Source organism: Diabrotica virgifera, chromosome 7, assembly GCF_917563875.1.
Source record: "Diabrotica virgifera virgifera chromosome 7, PGI_DIABVI_V3a".
NCBI classification, from domain to species: Eukaryota; Metazoa; Arthropoda; class Insecta; order Coleoptera; family Chrysomelidae; genus Diabrotica; species Diabrotica virgifera.
In genome coordinates, this window is record NC_065449.1 from 137,157,916 (window position 1) to 137,176,472 (window position 18,557).

General features: G+C 34.0%; 1 protein-coding gene across 3 annotated transcripts in view; it reads left to right on the plus strand.

Annotated features, from left to right (window-relative positions):
• Positions 1-18,557, plus strand: part of LOC114337779 (dynamin-like 120 kDa protein, mitochondrial) — a 231,158-nt gene that overhangs the window by 63,870 nt on the left and 148,731 nt on the right. For 2 of the 3 annotated variants that reach the window (XM_050656057.1, XM_050656059.1), the window contains exons 4-7: positions 1,267-1,389; positions 1,484-1,519; positions 1,577-1,730; positions 15,911-16,180. In XM_050656057.1, coding sequence (XP_050512014.1) covers positions 1,267-1,389; positions 1,484-1,519; positions 1,577-1,730; positions 15,911-16,180 — 583 coding nt within the window. The remainder of the gene's footprint in view (positions 1-1,266; positions 1,390-1,483; positions 1,520-1,576; positions 1,731-15,910; positions 16,181-18,557) is intronic. The other variant, XM_050656058.1, reaches the window with a different exon arrangement.

The window sequence follows — 18,557 nt, forward strand, 5'->3', positions numbered from 1 at the left end:
ACACACACACACACACACACACACACACACACACACACACACACACACACACACACACACACACACACACACACACACACACACACACACACACACACACACACACACACACACACACACACACACACACACACACACACACACACACACACACACACACACACACACACACACACACACACACACACACACACACACACACACACACACACACACACACACACACACACACACACACACACACACACACACACACACACACACACACACACACACACACACACACACACACACACACACACACACACACACACACACACACACACACACACACACACACACACACACACACACACACACACACACACACACACACACACACACACACACACACACACACACACACACACACACACACACACACACACACACACACACACACACACACACACACACACACACACACACACACACACACACACACACACACACACACACACACACACACACACACACACACACACACACACACACACACACACACACACACACACACACACACACACACACACACACACACACACACACACACACACACACACACACACACACACACACACACACACACACACACACACACACACACACACACACACACACACACACACACACACACACACACACACACACACACACACACACACACACACACACACACACACACACACACACACACACACACACACACACACACACACACACACACACACACACACACACACACACACACACACACACACACACACACACACACACACACACACACACACACACACACACACACACACACACACACACACACACACACACACACACACACACACACACACACACACACACACACACACACACACACACACACACACACACACACACACACACACACACACACACACACACACACACACACACACACACACACACACACACACACACACACACACACACACACACACACACACACACACACACACACACACACACACACACACACACACACACACACACACACACACACACACCACACTTTTCTTTTGTATGTTTATTCAAAATAAATGTCTTAACAAAAACGAATCTTGTCTCCGACTGAATTTATTACCCGAGGTTGTTACCAGATTTTGGTTTCAGTAGAAGTCTTTAGATCTTTGGATCTAAAACTTCGAACTGTTTTATGTAGGTTTGATTAATTTTATTTATTTTTTGTAGATCCTAGAATAAAAGCACTTACTGAAAATAAATACAATGAGTTTAAGTCATGGTTTGATCAAAGACTGGATGATGCCATTGCTGCAGCAGAAGCGCAAGAATCTGCACAACCTAATAAAGAAGGTATATATAATCTATATTATCCCCCACTGAGTACAATCTTCCGTTAAATTTTTATTTTTAATATAATTTTGGTTTTTCTATTTCTCTTCTTCAGGTGCTGTTGCCAAGCTTTTATACAGACTGTACTCAGGTATGCTCGTTTATGAAAGTTCTTTTTTATTTTAAAAAATAATTACTTGTGTTTTAGAAGGCAAAAAGGAAATCATTCAAAAAACTATGGTTTATGCAGCTAATCCATTTTCTGCTGATGAGAAAGCTAGAAAAGAGACTCAAGAGAGGTTAAATAATATACAAGATGAAATGATGCAAACTCAAATTAAGTACCAAAGAGAATTAGAAAGGTAGGAAATACAGTATGCGACAAAATAAACAGTATTGAAATGAATATTGAAATGTTTATTATTATTTATATATTTAGTATACATGATATAGTCTTGCAAACATTATTCACGACGATATTCCCGATAAACCAGATGTTAAAGATGCCCTCTGACACGAAAAAAACTTTAATTATAATACGCATTCTGGAATGTCAGACGGCGGATCGGTTTACCTCCTTCAGCATTCCCCATAATATATGTATACGCATCATGTGACGTTAGGCGGCACACATAGTGGAAGCGGTTTCCGCTTACGGGCAAACCGCGCGGTTCTCGCGCGCGGGTATGGTAACACAGTGAAGACGGGTAAAAGCGAGAGAGATCGTTCAAATTTGTCAGTTGCGTCTACTACTTGTAGCAAAATGTCGTCTTCCGATGACGATATAATTGATTTAGATTCTGTTTTGACTAAAGTGAAAAGAAAGAGAGTTGGTGTACATCCTATTAATCGAGAAAGATTAATTTATGGAGATTATCATCATCTAGTTCAAAAATTAAAAGAAGATAATGAACGATTCTTCCAGTATATGAGAATGACTCAAGAGACTTTTAATTATATTTTGGAGAAAGTGTAGTATCGTTTAACTAAAAACTGGTGTAATTTACATAAAAACATATTTACATATTCATTGTAAAATCACTGAACTCGCGCGACAAAAAGAGGGAATAAACTAAATTCTCATTCGAGTAAACATTAAAACCGCGCGGAAAAAACTAAATTCTCATTCTAGTAAAAGCGGTTGGCCGGCGCGAACCTGCTTTGACTATGTTGGTGTACATTTAAAGACGTGCATTCATTTTGAAAACATTTAAAAGCGGGTCCGCGCGGTTTAACCGTAAGCGGAAACCGCCTCCACTGTGTTCGCCGACTTAGGTGTGGTGAGTCTCGATCTCTCAAAATGATCGCGTAGTATTCGAAGAGACTCCCTGGCCGTGTAGCAGGTTGCCCCGTCCTGCTAAAACCATTGTTGATTTTAAGCTTGGACCGTTTTCGCGAGCTTTTCGAGGCATATAATGCATAAGTACGCATTTCAGTACAGTTTATTTTGCCGCATACCGTACATTTTGGTAATCTGTTCTTCATATACTTTGTGACAAAAATCACAGAGTTAACAACAAGCATATTGCAGAATATGTTCAACAACAAACTTAAAACCAAAAAAGAAGTATCAAAGAATAATAATCTAAATTCATGAATTGAGATAAACAAAGAAACACGTTATAGCCCAGTAAATAACCGTGTTGGACTGCAATTTTCAGCGTCATGGCGGATTTGTGGTTTAAGGTTCTATGTATTTTTAGTCTACTTCAAAATTGGGCTTGTGCCGTTGGTTGCTTTTTCTTGGGGGGTGAAAATCACTCCTTCTTGGGGCTGAAGAAACATGTTTAAAATACACTAAACGGTAAAATTAACCGATTAACCGCCCACCTTGTATTTCTTTCAATTTGCAGAAATTGTCAATCTTGGACCATATTTTATGAAAGATACGGTGTAAACGACCTTTTAGGAAAAATTAAAACAATAAAATTATTAAAGAAAAGTCGTTTATTAGGGGACGCTTAAAAATCTTCGAAGAAAATTCAAACAAACATAGTTTTAAAAATCATAGTCTAATTGGGTAATCGCCGATTTGGTAATCCATTCATGATATCCTGGATATGCTACTGGCGGGATGTTATGTCACTTCTCTACCGCAGCCATTTGAGCCACTTGAGCTCTCCTAAGGATGTATGAGCTGGTACTCTTGCTCCTACCCGTTTTTTATGGTTGTCCCAAATGTGTTAAATTGGGTTAAGGTCGGGACTGCATGTCGGCCATGGTAAAACTTGAATCGCGACCTCATTAAGGTACTCACGTTTGGATCTTGCTGTATGACAACGTGCATTGTCATGCATTAATCTAAAGTTTTCATCAATGAAAGGTGCGAAAGGCATGACATGGTCTTGGAGAACTCCTTCCACGTATCTTTGAGCATTCACACTACTTCTATCGAACACAACAAGATCGGTACAAGCTTCGTAAGAGATACCTCCCCAAATCATTACGTACCCTCCTCTGTAAGCCATTGTTTCGGCTATATTGCAAGGAGCAAACCTGTCATTTTGACGCCTGTAGACACGCTGACGTCCATCTGGACCTCTTAAGGCTATTCTGCTCTCACCTAAGAACACACATGTTCTTCCATTTCGTTACAGTCAGCCAGTCAGTCCAGTCAGCATATTCTCGTACAAAACCAAGTCTAGCTATACGGTGTTGGGAGGGCAGCTGTGGGGCTTGAGCTGGACGGAAAGCCCTCAAATTTCTTTCTGACAGTCCTCTTCTAATGGCACCTCACTCACACTAACATTTATCACCTTAAAAAGACGCGCACAAGCTTCAGGAGCGGTTTAAAAGCGATTTCTCAACATGTTGCTGGCAATGAAGAGGTCATCTCGTATCGTGCATCTATGTGGGCTTAGACTTGGTCTGCAGGTGTATAAACGGGTCTCCCGAAATCGTCTGATAGCATCCCGTACCGTAGTTCAGCCCCTACATCCTTCGGAGAGCTCAGGATTGCTGCGGCAGAGGATTGGCACGATATCCCCCAATCGGATATCCAGGATATCAAAAATGAATTGTCGAACCGGCTCCAAGAAGTCTTCAGGGCCAGAGGCGGCAGCACCCATTATTAACACTCATAGTTTTTCTAATTAGACTATGATTTTCAAAATTATGTTTGTTTGAATTTCCTTCGAAGATTTTTAAACAGCCTTGTCCTCAAAGGTAGTTCTCATCGTATCTTTCATAAAATGTGGTCCAAGATTGACAATTTCTGCAAATTGAAAGAAATGCAAGGTGGGCGGTTAATTTTGTCGGTGAGTGTAAGTCCTGAAACGGATAAACTGACTAATTCTAAGCAACTTTTGTCCTATAGTGTTTTTTAACTAAATCAATACTTTTTTAGTTATTTGCGAGTGAAAATGTTTATTTTTCAACAAAGAACACGTTTTCAGGCAGTTGTTCTCAAATAACTCGAAAAGTAAGTACCTACTTAATCGAAAAAAATATTCTTAGCAAAAATGTAGTTTATAAAAAACGAAAAAAAAATTGTGTATTCATAAAGTCTATAGGCCCAGTAAAAGCAAAGGTGTAGCTCATGAAAAATACGTTCTTATTCGTCGAATTCCAAATCAAATATTTCAACGTGAAATTACCAAAAAATGAAGCTTTTTGGAAGGAAAACTCATTAAAACTTAAAAAAAAAAGCTTTATTTTTATAAAAGTTTCTAGCATTATAACTAAACGAGTTACGCTCAAAGTAAAGCTGGCCCCTTTTTTTCGGTTTAGTACCCAAAATGAAATTAATCGTTACCGCTTTACCATTTACTTTATATAATGTATTGTTTATATGATCTGTGAGTTTGACCGGATTGAAGTGCTTATTTTTGAAAAAAATTATTTTTATAGTAAACATTTTTTTTTATTTTGGAAAATTGTTCAAAATGGTAAAAAATTAAAAAGCATTAGTAATACGAAAAATCTCAGAGTAAAAAAATGTAGTTTTTGCTTTTTTAAATATTTTGGTTTTATTTTGTTTTTCCGTAAGACAAAAATTTGTTGAGGTATGGCTCTTCAAAGTTTGCATACACTCGTGATTAGTGTCTCGTTCAAGCCCTTTCAACTACAACCATTTCAAAAATAAGCACTTTGGACCGGCGAAACGAACATACACTGGGGTGCAAAATTAACCGGACACCTTAACAATGAATTTCCTAAACCTGTTGTCCGATTGAAGTGATTTTTTTAATATATTATAGCCTTATTGTTTAAAAATATCGCTATAATAGTATTGTTGCTAATTAGTTAAATTTTCATTGTATACTGGGCGTACCAATCAAACTGTGTTTTTTTGGCAAAGTTCGCATCACCCTGTGGGACATTTATAAAATACTAAAATTAAAATCCAACTATAGCTTCATGTTTTTTCAACATTTTGTTTTTTGATTCATTCGCTTATGTTGGATAATAAAGAAGTTAGGTACTTTAACAACCAGCCATGTTTTTTCATAAATACAGGGTGTTTTTAACTAATTATGGCAAACTTTAAGGGGTAATTCTGGGTGAAGAAATAATGATAGTTTGCTCTTTATAACCCGTATGTCCGCAAATGCTTCGTTTCCGAGATAGGGGGTGTTGAAATTTTTGTTACAAACTGACGATTTATTTATTGCTTTAAAACCAGTTGAGATATGCAAATGAAAATTGGTGGGGTTTAAGACGTAGTTATTGCACATTTTTTGACATACAAGTAAGAATTTAATATTCACCATTGGCGCGCATACGGGTAATATCACGGCTCATATTACCCGTATGCGCGCCAATGGTGAATATTAAATTCTTACTTGTATGTCAAAAAATGTACTACGTCTTAAAAACCACCAAATTTCATTTGCATATCTTTTGCAGTAGGTAAGAAAAAATTCAACACCCTCTATCTCAGAAACGAAGTATTTGCGGACATAGGTTTATAAAGCAAACTGTCATTATTTTTATGTAGAATTACCCCTTGAAGTTTGCCATACTTATTTAAAAACACCCTGTATTGATGAAAAACATGGCTAATTGTTAAAGTACCTAACTTTTTTATGGTCCAACATAAGCGAATGAGTCAAAAAACAGAATGCTGAGAAAACATGAGGCTATAGTTGGGTTTTAATTTGAGTATTTTGTAAATGCTAGAATATTCCACAGGGTGATTCGAAGTTAAGGAAAAAAACACAGTTTCTTTGGTACACCTGGTACACAATGAAAATTTACCTGTTTAGTAACAATATTATTACAGTGATATTGTTAAAGAATAAGGCTATAACGTATTAAAAAGTCACTTAAATCGGAAAACAGGTTTAGGAAATTCGAGACATCAAAAATGACCCATTTTAAGGTGTCCGGTTAATTTTGCACCCCAGTGTATATAAAAAATACATAAGTGTAAAGTGGTAACGATTAATTTCATTTGAAGTAGGGTGAGATTTTCACATATTTTTTTGCCAAAAATGCGGTTAACTTTATTTAGAGCGTAACTCGCTTAGTTTTTATGCTAGAAACTTTTACAAAAATAAAAATAAGATTTTTTTATAACACTTTAAAAAAGTTTCAATGGGTTTTCCCGAAAAGTGCCTAATTTCACGTTGAAATATTCGATTTGGAATTTGACGATTACACCATTTTCTTTTTCGTTTTTTTTTTCAGCTACACTCACCGGCACATAAATCCGCCACTATAAATTGTTCATTGAGTTTGACAATTTATAACTTTATTATTTGTACTCCGATTTTCAAGATTCTTGCATCAGTTTGTAGGTACATGTATTGATATCGTTTGTTATTATTCCGATAATAATTCCGATAAATTTTTGCTTAGATGGCATTATACGGGGGTGAATGGAAACGTTGTATTTGCTCCTAATTTTTCAAAAATTCTGTGAAAAAATTGAAGGGTTGATTTGGTTTTATACTCCTTTCATATCATTTCGGAGGCATCCCTAAGATTTTGTTTTTTTGAGTTATGCGAATATCTCTTTTCTTGTAAAAGCTGTAAATAAAACCACTACTTCAAAGATTTATTTAATTAAAAATGTCAAACGCACTAAAATTAACCATACAAAACAAAATTAACAACAAAACAATTCAATAGCGGGTATGTCCACCTCTCGCAGCAACGACTGCTCGCAATCTGGTATCGAATAAATAAGATGTGTTATCCTTGCCTGGGGAATAGCCCGATATAGCTATTTTTAATTCATCACATAAATGCTCGATAGGATTGAGATCTGTGCTGCATGCGGGCCATTCTAACCTTATCAATCCAACCTCTATTTTAGATATGTTTATGAGTCAATGAGTGTTTTTATTTAAAAAAAATTGCGCAGTTCTTACAATAAAAGATATTCGGATAATTCAAAAAACAAAATCTTAGGGATTCCTTCGAGATAATATGAACGGAGTATGAAACAAAATCGGCCCTTCAATTTTTCCACAGAATTTTTTAAAGTTATTAATTCATCCCCCATATAATGCCATGTAAGAAAAAAAATTGTTATCGGGATAATAACAAACGATATCAATACATGTACCTACAAACTGAGGCAAGAATCTTGAAAATCGGAGTACAAATAATAAACAAGTATATTCAAATGGGAAATAAGCCACAATTTTACCTAAAAATGATTTTATTAACGTTTCGACGCCCAAGTCGGGTGTCGTTGTCAAAATACAAAATAATACTAAATAAATAAAAATGTTGTTGCTTAGTAAAAAATTCTTCTAATAATTTATTTAATCTGACTCATTTATATCGGCAATTCAGACACGTATTATACATTTTAAAGTAGACGACTTTAAAATATTGCCAATATTGATGAGTTGCGTTCCTGGGACGACTTTACTAAAAGATAGTTCATTCGATTACATGAAATCAATCCCAACTCAAGAATATCCGCCACAAAAAATCATAGCATGTAATCTGTCTTTAAAAAGACAACCAAATGCAACGGTGGCACTGAAATTCTCGCGTTAGAGATTCCATAGTAAATTAGAAATAAATTTAGTAATAAAGTAAATCGAGAAACTTAAAACAATAGGAAATAAATTCAACATATCAACAACATTCAAAACAACAAACACTTTGAGATCTATTCTATCTAAAACTAAACCTAACAGTGAACAAGAAAGAACAAAGAATTGTATTTATAAAATACCTTGTGAATGCGAACAATTTTATATAGGTGAAACGTCAAGACCAATAGACGTAAGAGTAAATGAACATCAGTCTTATATAAAAAATAGAGAATTTGATAGATCTCAAATATGTCAACACGCATGGGATAATGAACATAGAGTTCAGTGGAGAGATTCAAGTATAGTCCTAAAAGAAGCAGATAGTAAAAAGAGAAAAATCAAAGAAGCGGCTCTAATTATGCTAAATGAAACCAATTGTGTCGCAAATTCCTCGGTAGAATGCAGTAGGATGTGGTTACCCATATTAAAGGAGGAAGTCAATAGAAAGAAAATACCACAATTAGTAAATCAGTAACATATCGAGTTAGTACATATTTAGTATTTCAGTATTATTTAAAATTTAAAATATCAAGTCAGAATTTAGTATTAGTTTTGAGAGTAAACTAAATGTAAACCCAAATACTTACGATGTCGGGATAGTATCACGAGGTTTTTCCTGGTTTTCCCTCGTGATTTACTATGGAATCTCTAACGCGAGAATTTCAGTGCCACCGTTGCATTTGGTTGTCTTTTTAAAAACAGATTACATGCTATGATTTTTTGTGGCGGATATTCTTGAGTTGGGATTGATTTCATGTAATCGAATGAACTATCTTTTAGTAAAGTCGTCCCAGGAACGCAACTCATCAATATTGGCAATATCATTTTAAAGTCGTCTACTTTAAAATGTATAATACGTGTCTGAATTGCCGATATAAATGAGTCAGATTAAATAAATTATTAGAAGAATTTTTTACTAAGCAACAACATTTTTATTTATTTAGTATTATTTTGTATTTTGACAACGACACCCGACTTGGGCGTCGAAACGTTAATAAAATCATTTTTAGGTAAAATTGTGGCTTATTTCCCATTTGAATATACTTGATTATAAAAATGCCACAAGAAAATAGCTTCAGAACAACACAAATAATAAAGTTATAGGTTGTCAAATCAAAAAATTTTAGTGGCGGAATTTTGTGCCGGTCAATGTACATTTTTGCTGAGATTTTTTTTTCGATAAAATACCTAGTATTTGAGTTATTTGCGAGAAACCGTCTGAAAGCGTGTTTTTTTTTTGTTGAAAAATAAACATTTTCACTCGCAATTAACTCGAAAAGTATTGACTTAGTTAAAAAACATTATAGAACAAAAGCTGCATAGAATTAGTCAATTTATACATTTCGGGACTTATTTTAAACATGTTATTTCACCCCCGAGAAGGTGTGACTTTCACTCCCCAAGTAAAAGCAACCAACGGTACAAGTCCAATTTTGAAGTGGAGGTAAATAGAACCTAAATCTAAATTCTCATGCAATTCGGTGGTGACACTAAAAAGTACACGGTATTGCCGTATTTCGCTTTCATTTACTGATTTTTACATAAATACAGATTACTGAAGGTAATCCTTCAAGGAAAAGTATTCGGAAAGCGTGGAATTGGGAGAATATCATGGTTAAAGAACCTGAGGAAATGGTTCTCCACAATAACAACTAATCCATTTAAAGCATGAGTTAATAAAATAATTATAGCCAGAGTGATCGCCAATATTCGAAACGAATAGGCACTAATAGTCCAGGAACCGAAGCTTTTCACCTTGCAATTTTTACAGAATGGATCGATTTGCTTAAAAATTTTAGAATAAGTAGTGGATAGTCCAAAAATCAAAATCTATATGAGGCCGAAAGGCGCTTTTACCATGGGGGTGGTTGCCACACCATCTCGTGGGTGGAAATTTTTTATTTTATTTTGACCGCAAAAGTTGATAAAAACATTCATTTTCAGCAAAAAATGTTTTATACTTTTTTTTGATAAAATCAATAGTTTTCGATTTATTCGCTTTCGAAAGTGTTAGTTTTATATCGAAAAAATCAATGTTTTTTGATATTATACTCATTTACGATTTACTCAATTTTTGCCGTAGAATTTTTTTTTTAACCAAGTTCTTGGGAATTAAAAATAATCTGCAATTTCATATTTAAAATTTTTTCGTATCTCTAATGCTAATCTTTCTATTTTGAAGAAAATGGCATTTTTTGCCAAACTACAAAAATTTGTTATTCGCTTTGACTCCAGTTTTTTAAAAACTAATCATTCTAAGCCAGTCAAACTTCTGGAATCTATTAATAATACATAAATAAAGAAGAATGAGTATGGCCAATGACTAAAATCACCGCTAACTTACATTATTATGCTTCCAATTATTAGATTTCTCTTTTTTTTTTTCAAAAAATTGTATTGATTTTTAAACGTATCTTTTTATTTTTTATTCTAGAAAGTTTCGTAAAAAAGAATTTTGTAGGTTTTTACAAGATCTATAATAAGGCTGTTAATATTAAATCCTTTTAAAATCCTCAGTCGCAACAAGATAGTTTGGGCAGATTATCGGAGAATAGGCCATTTTTGGGAAAAGTTACTTACCAGCAATTTTAGTGCTGGAATCGAATCTTATAATTGTATATATTAATAATATAGGTATGCAAAGTCCGCAGATAGTGTGCTACTGTGCTACGAATTTTTGTCTATAACTCCAAAGATTTAACTTTACACCAAAAACACCAAAATAAAAATTCACCGTAATTAAATTCTGCATAGAGACGTGTTTTCCCCGATTTACTTTGACGAAAATTTTCCCCGGAAAATCCGAGTTTTTCTAACAAAATCTATTATTTTCAATTAAAATTTGAGATAAGTAATTGTTTATCAGTAATTAAATAACTTGGTAATATAAAAGCTATTTTCGTATATATTTTTAATTCCAGAAGCCGATGGAAATTTAATGAACAGTTTAGCAACAAATAAATTGTTAATTAAAAATTTACGGTCGCTATAATAACTACAATAATTATGAGACATAAGAATAACTATGATTTTTGTATAAAAAGACACTGTACATATCTAATGTACTTTACAAAATTGAAATTGGACTATTTAAGCGGCCTCGGGAATATTTTAAAATTATGAACATTTTTTTTTTCTTATAAACAAATAGAATATCTCGGGAAATTTTAAATTAAATTAAATCATGAAAACGGTATTGGAGAAAAAGCGGCAGAACGCTTCTCTTAACAGAAAAAAAGTTTAATTGTGATAAGTGGTTCCTGAGATACAACCGGTCAAAGTTGACCGGCATTTACGGAAAAGATATAAATAATAGGATCATAATTTTCGAACCATCACCTTTTTATTTCGGTCCTCTTTCTCCACACCAATTTTCATATCTTTAAAATACTCATAACATAATTATTATAATAAAAACTATCGATATTACGAGTGAAAAATGCCAAAAATAGCAAAATTTCAATCAAAAATTAGGTTGGAGAAAATGTAATCTCAAAGTTCAAAATCGGTATACGTAAAAAAATGCATTTTCTCGGCTTCCCATGGAGCAATTTTCTTCATTCTTTTTTTTGTTCGCAACTAACTCGAGTAGAGCCATCTAACTAACGCATTATTAAATGTCAAAGTTTCTTTTGTTTTGTTATAATAAACTAATTTATTTATTATAACAAAAATTTTTAATTTGTTTAAATAAAGATTTATTAATAATTATACAGCTTTCAAAGAGAGTTTCTCAAAGAGAGCTTCATTTTTCAAATGAGAATATTTGTGTTTTTAACGTTAAAAGGTACACGTGTAGTAAGTTTTTCTAAAAAAAGTCTACAACTGGAAAAAATATGTAGTTTTCTTATAAATAAATTAATCTATTATAACAAAACAAAAGCAAGTTTGACATTTAATAATGCGTTAGTTAGATGGCTCTACTCGAGTTACTTGGGAATAAAAAAAAAGAATGAAGAAAGTTTCTCCATGGAAAGCCGAGAAAATGCATTTTTTTAACGTAGACCGATTTTGAACTTTGAGATTACATTTTCTCCAACCTAATTTTTGATTGGAATTTTGCTATTTTTGGCATTTTCACTCGTAATATCGATAGTTTTTATTATAATAATATATGTTATGAGTATTTTAAAGATATGAAAATTGGTGTGGAGAAAGAGGACAAAAATAAAAAGGTGATGGTTTGAAAATTATGATCCTATTGTTTATATCTTTGCCGTAAATGCAGGTCAACGTTGACCGGTTATATCTCAGGAATCACTCATCACAATTAAACGTTTTTTCTTTTAAAAGAAGCGTCCTGCCGCTTTTTTCACTACCGTTTTCATGTGTTTTCTATTTGTATTCTATTTGTTTATATGCCAAAAAATTGTTTATAATTTTAAAATATTCCTGAGGCCGCTTAAATAGTCCAATTTCAATTTTGTAAAATACATTAGATAGGTAGAGTGTCTTTTTATACAAAAATCAGAGTTATTCTTATGTATCATAATTATTGTGGTTATTACAGCGACCGTAAATTTTTAATTAACAATTCAATTGTTGTTAAACTGTTCATTCAATTTCCATCGGCTTCTGGAATTATAATCTATACGAAAATAGCTTTTATATTACCAAGTAATTTAATTATTGATAGACAATTACTTATCTAAAATTTTAATTGAAAATTAAAGATTTTGTTGGAAAAACCGCATTTTCCGGCGAAAATTTACGTCGAAGTAAATCGGGAAAAACACGTCTCTATACAGAATTTAATGACGGTAAATTTTTGTTTGGGTGTTTTTGGTGTAAAGTTAAAATCTTTGGAGTTACAGAGCAAAAATTGAAAAAAACACGATTTTCGGACGCCATTTTGTTTATAAAAAAGTAGGACACTAACTGCGGACTTTGCATATATCTGTGGACTTTGCATACCTATATTATTAATACAGTGCTAGTCAAAAGTCCGTACCCCCCTCGTATCTTTTGAACGATTATACCTATAATAGTGAAATTTGGAGAAAGGAAATAAACGGACGTAAGCTTCTTAACTAGTTATGACAGGTGACAATAATGACAGGTGACGTTACAGAGCCACTGTGACCGATAATTTTAAATAGGACCTTATGGCAAGTGACACCTCGTTTGAACGGTATTTAAAATACCTGTTCAGTCATACTAATTTTTTTGGGTTTAAGTTGATTTTAATTTTGGTGAATAAATTAAATAAATATAATATTGTAGTTTCGAATATAATTAATAAAAATTCAAATGTCCGCCTATGGATTTTTTGTTAAAAAAGTTGACGTTTTTTAATTCTTTAGTAGTTTTTACGTCAACGTCAACCTGTTTGACAAGTAATCATAGGCGGAATTTTTCATTTTTATTAATTAAATGCGAAACTACAATTTTATATTTATTTCATTTGTACATCAAAATTAGCTTAAACTCAAACAGAATTAGTATGACTGAATAGGTATTTTCAATACCTTTCAAACGAGGTATCACTTGCCATAAGGTCCCATTTAAAATTATCGGTCACAGTGGCTCTGTAACGTCATCTGTCACTATTACGTCACCTGTCATGACTAGTTAAGAAGCTTACGTCCGTTTATTTCCTCCCTCTAAATTTCACTATTATAGGTATAACCGTTCAAAAGATACGAGGAGGGGTACGGACTTTTGACTAGCACTGTATATATAATCATAAGATTCGATTCCAGCAATAAAATTGCTGGTAAATAACTTTTCCTTGTATTTTGCTAATTAGCCTAGAGTAAGAGGTGACTTTGAAAGAGTTGGTAAAGGTGGTTTTTGCATGTTATTACAAGTTTTAATTGTTAATAGCTCACGCAAATTTTGCCATAGAAAAAATTTTTGAAAACCAAGTTCTTGGGAATTAAATAGGCTACAATTTTATATTTAAATATTTTTTTGTATGTCTGATGCTAATTTCTCTATTCTGAAGAAAAGGGCATTTTTTACCAAACTACAAAAATTTGTTATTCGCTTTTAACTCCATTTTTTTAAAAACTAATCATTCTAAGCCGGTTAAACTTCTAGAACCTATTAATAATACACAAATAAAGAAGACCAAATAAGGTCAATGACTAATTTAAATTAGGGTGGTAATTAGGAGGTTGTGTCTGATCACTTTTTCGCTGAAAAAAAAATAGGGACTGACAATCTTCTCATTATAAGTCACTTAATTTTTGAGCTAGAGATTTATTTTTTTTATATCTGGAGATAGATATTTTTAAATGTTTTAAATTAGTTTAAACCAGTTATCCTCGAAAAATGCACAGTTTCCCGTCTTTTGACTTTGAAACTACAATATTTAGCATTTGACGAAGAATAACTAACATATAATAAAGTATAGCTCGATTACTATTGGTTTTAAAGAAAATATAAAAAAACGGTTTTGTTTATTTTTTCAAAAGGTACATTTTTGTTAAGCACAGTTGATTTGATAAAACGAAAACTTTTTCAGTTATTAGCAGCAAACTGATTAAAAACATTGATTTTTTCGATATAAAACTAACACTTTCGATAGCGAATAAATCGAAAACTATTAATTTTATCAAACAAATGTATATAACGTTTTTTGCTTAGAATGAATGTTTTTACGAAATATTGCGATCAAAATAAAATAAAAAATTTCCACCCACGAGATGGGGTGGCAACCACCCCTATGGTAAAAGCGCCTTTCGGCCTCATATAGATTTTGATCCTTGGACTATCCACTACTTATTCTCAAATTTTCAAGAAAATCGATGCATTCTGTAAAAATTGCAAGGTTTTGTCCTATTTTAAGCTTCATTACTTGGACTATAAAAGAGTAAGACTTTTGAGGCGGTTTCTTTTTCTTCGGCCTGTTTGGATGCACTCCTAGACAAAGGCCTCCCCATGAGTTCCCCATTCTTCTCTGTTTTGAGCTATTTGCTGCCAGTTTCTCCCCATTTTTTGCTTTGATGTCGTCTAGCTATCGTTTTTGTGGCCTTCCCTACTACGACTGTGTTCGCGTGGTCTCCAATGTACAATGCTTCTCGTCCACCTTTCGCTGTTTTGTTTTGCCACGTGCCCTACGTTTTGAAGTTCCATTTCATTTGGGCAATTCTCCCAATTACATCTTCCACCTTCGTCCTGCTTCGCACGTCCCCATTTCGTATATGTTCCCTCAGAGATACTCCTAATATAGCTCATTCGATTGCCCTGTGTCGTTCTCAATATATTGGCTGATACCTCTGTAAGTGTCATCGTCTCCATTCGATAGGCCATAACTGGTAGAATACAACTGTTGAATACCCTTTTCTTTAGATTTATTGGTATCTTTTTGTTTTTCAAACCATCACTGAGTCTTCCTACTGCTGCCCAAGTCATTCGGATTCTTCTACTTATTTCTGCCGTTTTATTTGTACCGTATGGTGGTTTGGGTGTTCCATTTACATTTGTATTTGTCACAGTTAAAGCACAAACTTCATTCAGTGAATCTATGCATTACTAAATTCAAATATTTAATATTTAGAATTCAAATATTTTTATAACTATATCACATATTTTTCCAGGTTAGAAAAAGAAAATAAAGAATTGAGAAAACAAAACTTATTATTGAAACAAGGAAAGAAGCCACTTACTAGAAAAATTAAACGCAGCCTTATTGATATGTACAGTGAAGTACTAGACGAACTTGCTGATTTTGACAGTGGATACAATACTCAAGATCAGTTACCCCGTGTTGTGGTTGTTGGAGATCAAAGCAGCGGAAAGACTTCAGTTTTAGAAATGATTGCGCAAGCTAGAATCTTCCCCAGGGGAGCAGGTGAAATGATGACCAGGTAAATGTTTTAATCTCGAGTCATAGCATTTTTATTCATAGTTATTTTTATAACTACTTCAAACTGACAGACTAAAACTCAATCAATTAAAAAGAATATTTTATTTTATATATGATTCAATAAAATTGTGTTTTGACTAGGAAAGTTTTGGGGTAGTTCTGATTTCTTTTATTATATATGGATTTTGGGCGGCTGAATCCGAATATGAGGTTTGCGGACAAAATTTCTTGCCTGAACATTAAAAAAATCGCGAAAAAAGCGAAAAATTTCAGCTTTTTTCCGCTTTTTTGCTCAAATCTCGAAAACTATTAACTTTTAGTAAATGGTTTATAGGCTTTATAAAACTTTAGTTTATTAACAGAAATTAAAGTACTTAAAATTATCTACAAATATCACTATTTACTTTTTTTTCAGACAAACCGTTCGGTCTAAAGTACAAGTTGAAAATTGCCAATTTTTAACGGTCTCGGCAAAACCCACTTTTTACATTCCAAAATTTTATTTTTTATTAGAATGCTGTCATTTGATAAATTTCTCCTAGTTTTCTGTAGAAATAATAAATGTTAGTTCATAGGTATGGTATGTCTCTTGTGATAGCTTCCATGAGTCCATTCCGTCTTAAGAGACCGGGAATGTCTCTACTTTTCCCTTAGAGCCACAGAAGATCAGGCACAGTTTTAGTTGGTGTGAACATTTCCTTCGGATTTGTTATCTTGATTTCTGATAAACCTTGAGGTTTTGTCCTTTCAAAATGAATTAGTTGAACAGCTCCCTGACTTCCATAAACCGGGTTTCTTTTTTATCCGAGGAATGGATTGCTTAGGAGCTACTGCATGTTTTGGTGTAATACAAGAAATGCCACATATGACGTGAAAAGTGTGGTATTCGTCGATTGTATGTACTTTAAAATTAGCGTTATCGTACACCTGCTGTGTAAAGCACGGCAGGCCAATTTTCTGCGGATCGCCTGCGAATTCTGACACTTCCAGGCAAACAGCTTCTGTATAGGATGAACAAAGCCCCAAAGAGGAAACTACATCAACCTATTTTCTTCAGCCGTACTTTTTGGAGAGAAAACGGCTAACCCTGCAAGGAATGGTGAGACCAACTATCTGGGCCTTACTGCCGCTACAAGACTTTGAGCAAGCGCGTTGCTTATCTGGAAGTGTCAGCAATCGCAGGCGATCCGCAGAAAATTGACCAGCCGTGCTTTACACAACAGGTGTACGAAAACGCTGATTTTAACCCTTTCTTTGCCAGACCTTAATTTGCATGTTGGTCCCTCAATCCCAGAGGATTTTCATGCTTAGAGTCCCATTGCCTTATATATACGTCGCATATAAATAAACAAATTAATGACCAAAACATGTTTTAATGAGTTTTTTTTAACCAACTTAAACGTTTTCTTTTCAAAAGTACTCATCAGAGTAAAACCAACTTGAAAAAATGTAACTAACTTAAAAAAATAATGTAATGTAAATTAACATTAAAAGTTTTCTTTTGTGTGGTACTCCTCAAAACATGAGACTACGCAAAGGCCGACTCCGCATCTTGCACACATGTATCTCGATTCGCTTCTTTTTTCTGGTCTTTTTGTGGCTACAAACGCTTCACATTCTAGCACCTACCTATAAGCGTTGCCACCAGTGCTACAATATAGCATATATCTAAAATATGTGAACAAATGTATACGGCAATGGGTCCGCATGACCTGTCTTAGGTGCCAACATTTTGAGGCTTTGGGAAGAATAATCTAACATTTTCGGACATATTTTTACGGCATTGGGACACCAATGAGTCTAAAATTTTATAAGCAACGCATATTTTTGGCTTTGGTAAATTGAGACCATAACACCTTGAACGTATACGGCGGCTGGGAATACAGACCCATTTTTTCAAAAAACGAATATATGCAGCGTTGGGACAGAAAGGGTTAATGTACATACAATCGACGGATACCACACTTTTTACGTCATGGGTGGCATTTCTTGTATTGCACCAAAACAAGCAATAGCTCCTAACCAATCCATTCCTCGGTTAAAAACTAAACCCGCACCTGAGGTTTATGGAAGTCAGAGAGCTGTTCAACTAATACAATTTGAAAGGACAAAACCTCAAGGTTTATCAGAAATCAAGATCCGAAGGGAATGTTCACACCAACTAAAACTGTGAGTCCATCTGTGCCTGATCTTCTGTGGCTCTAAGGGAAAAGCAGAGACATTCTCGGTATTTTAGGATGGAATGGATTCATGGAAGCTGTGAGAGGAGACATACCATATTCATATTATGAACTAACATTTATTATTTGTACAGAAACTAGGAGAAATTTATCAAATGACAGCATTCTAATAAAAACTAAAGTTTTGGAATGTAAAAA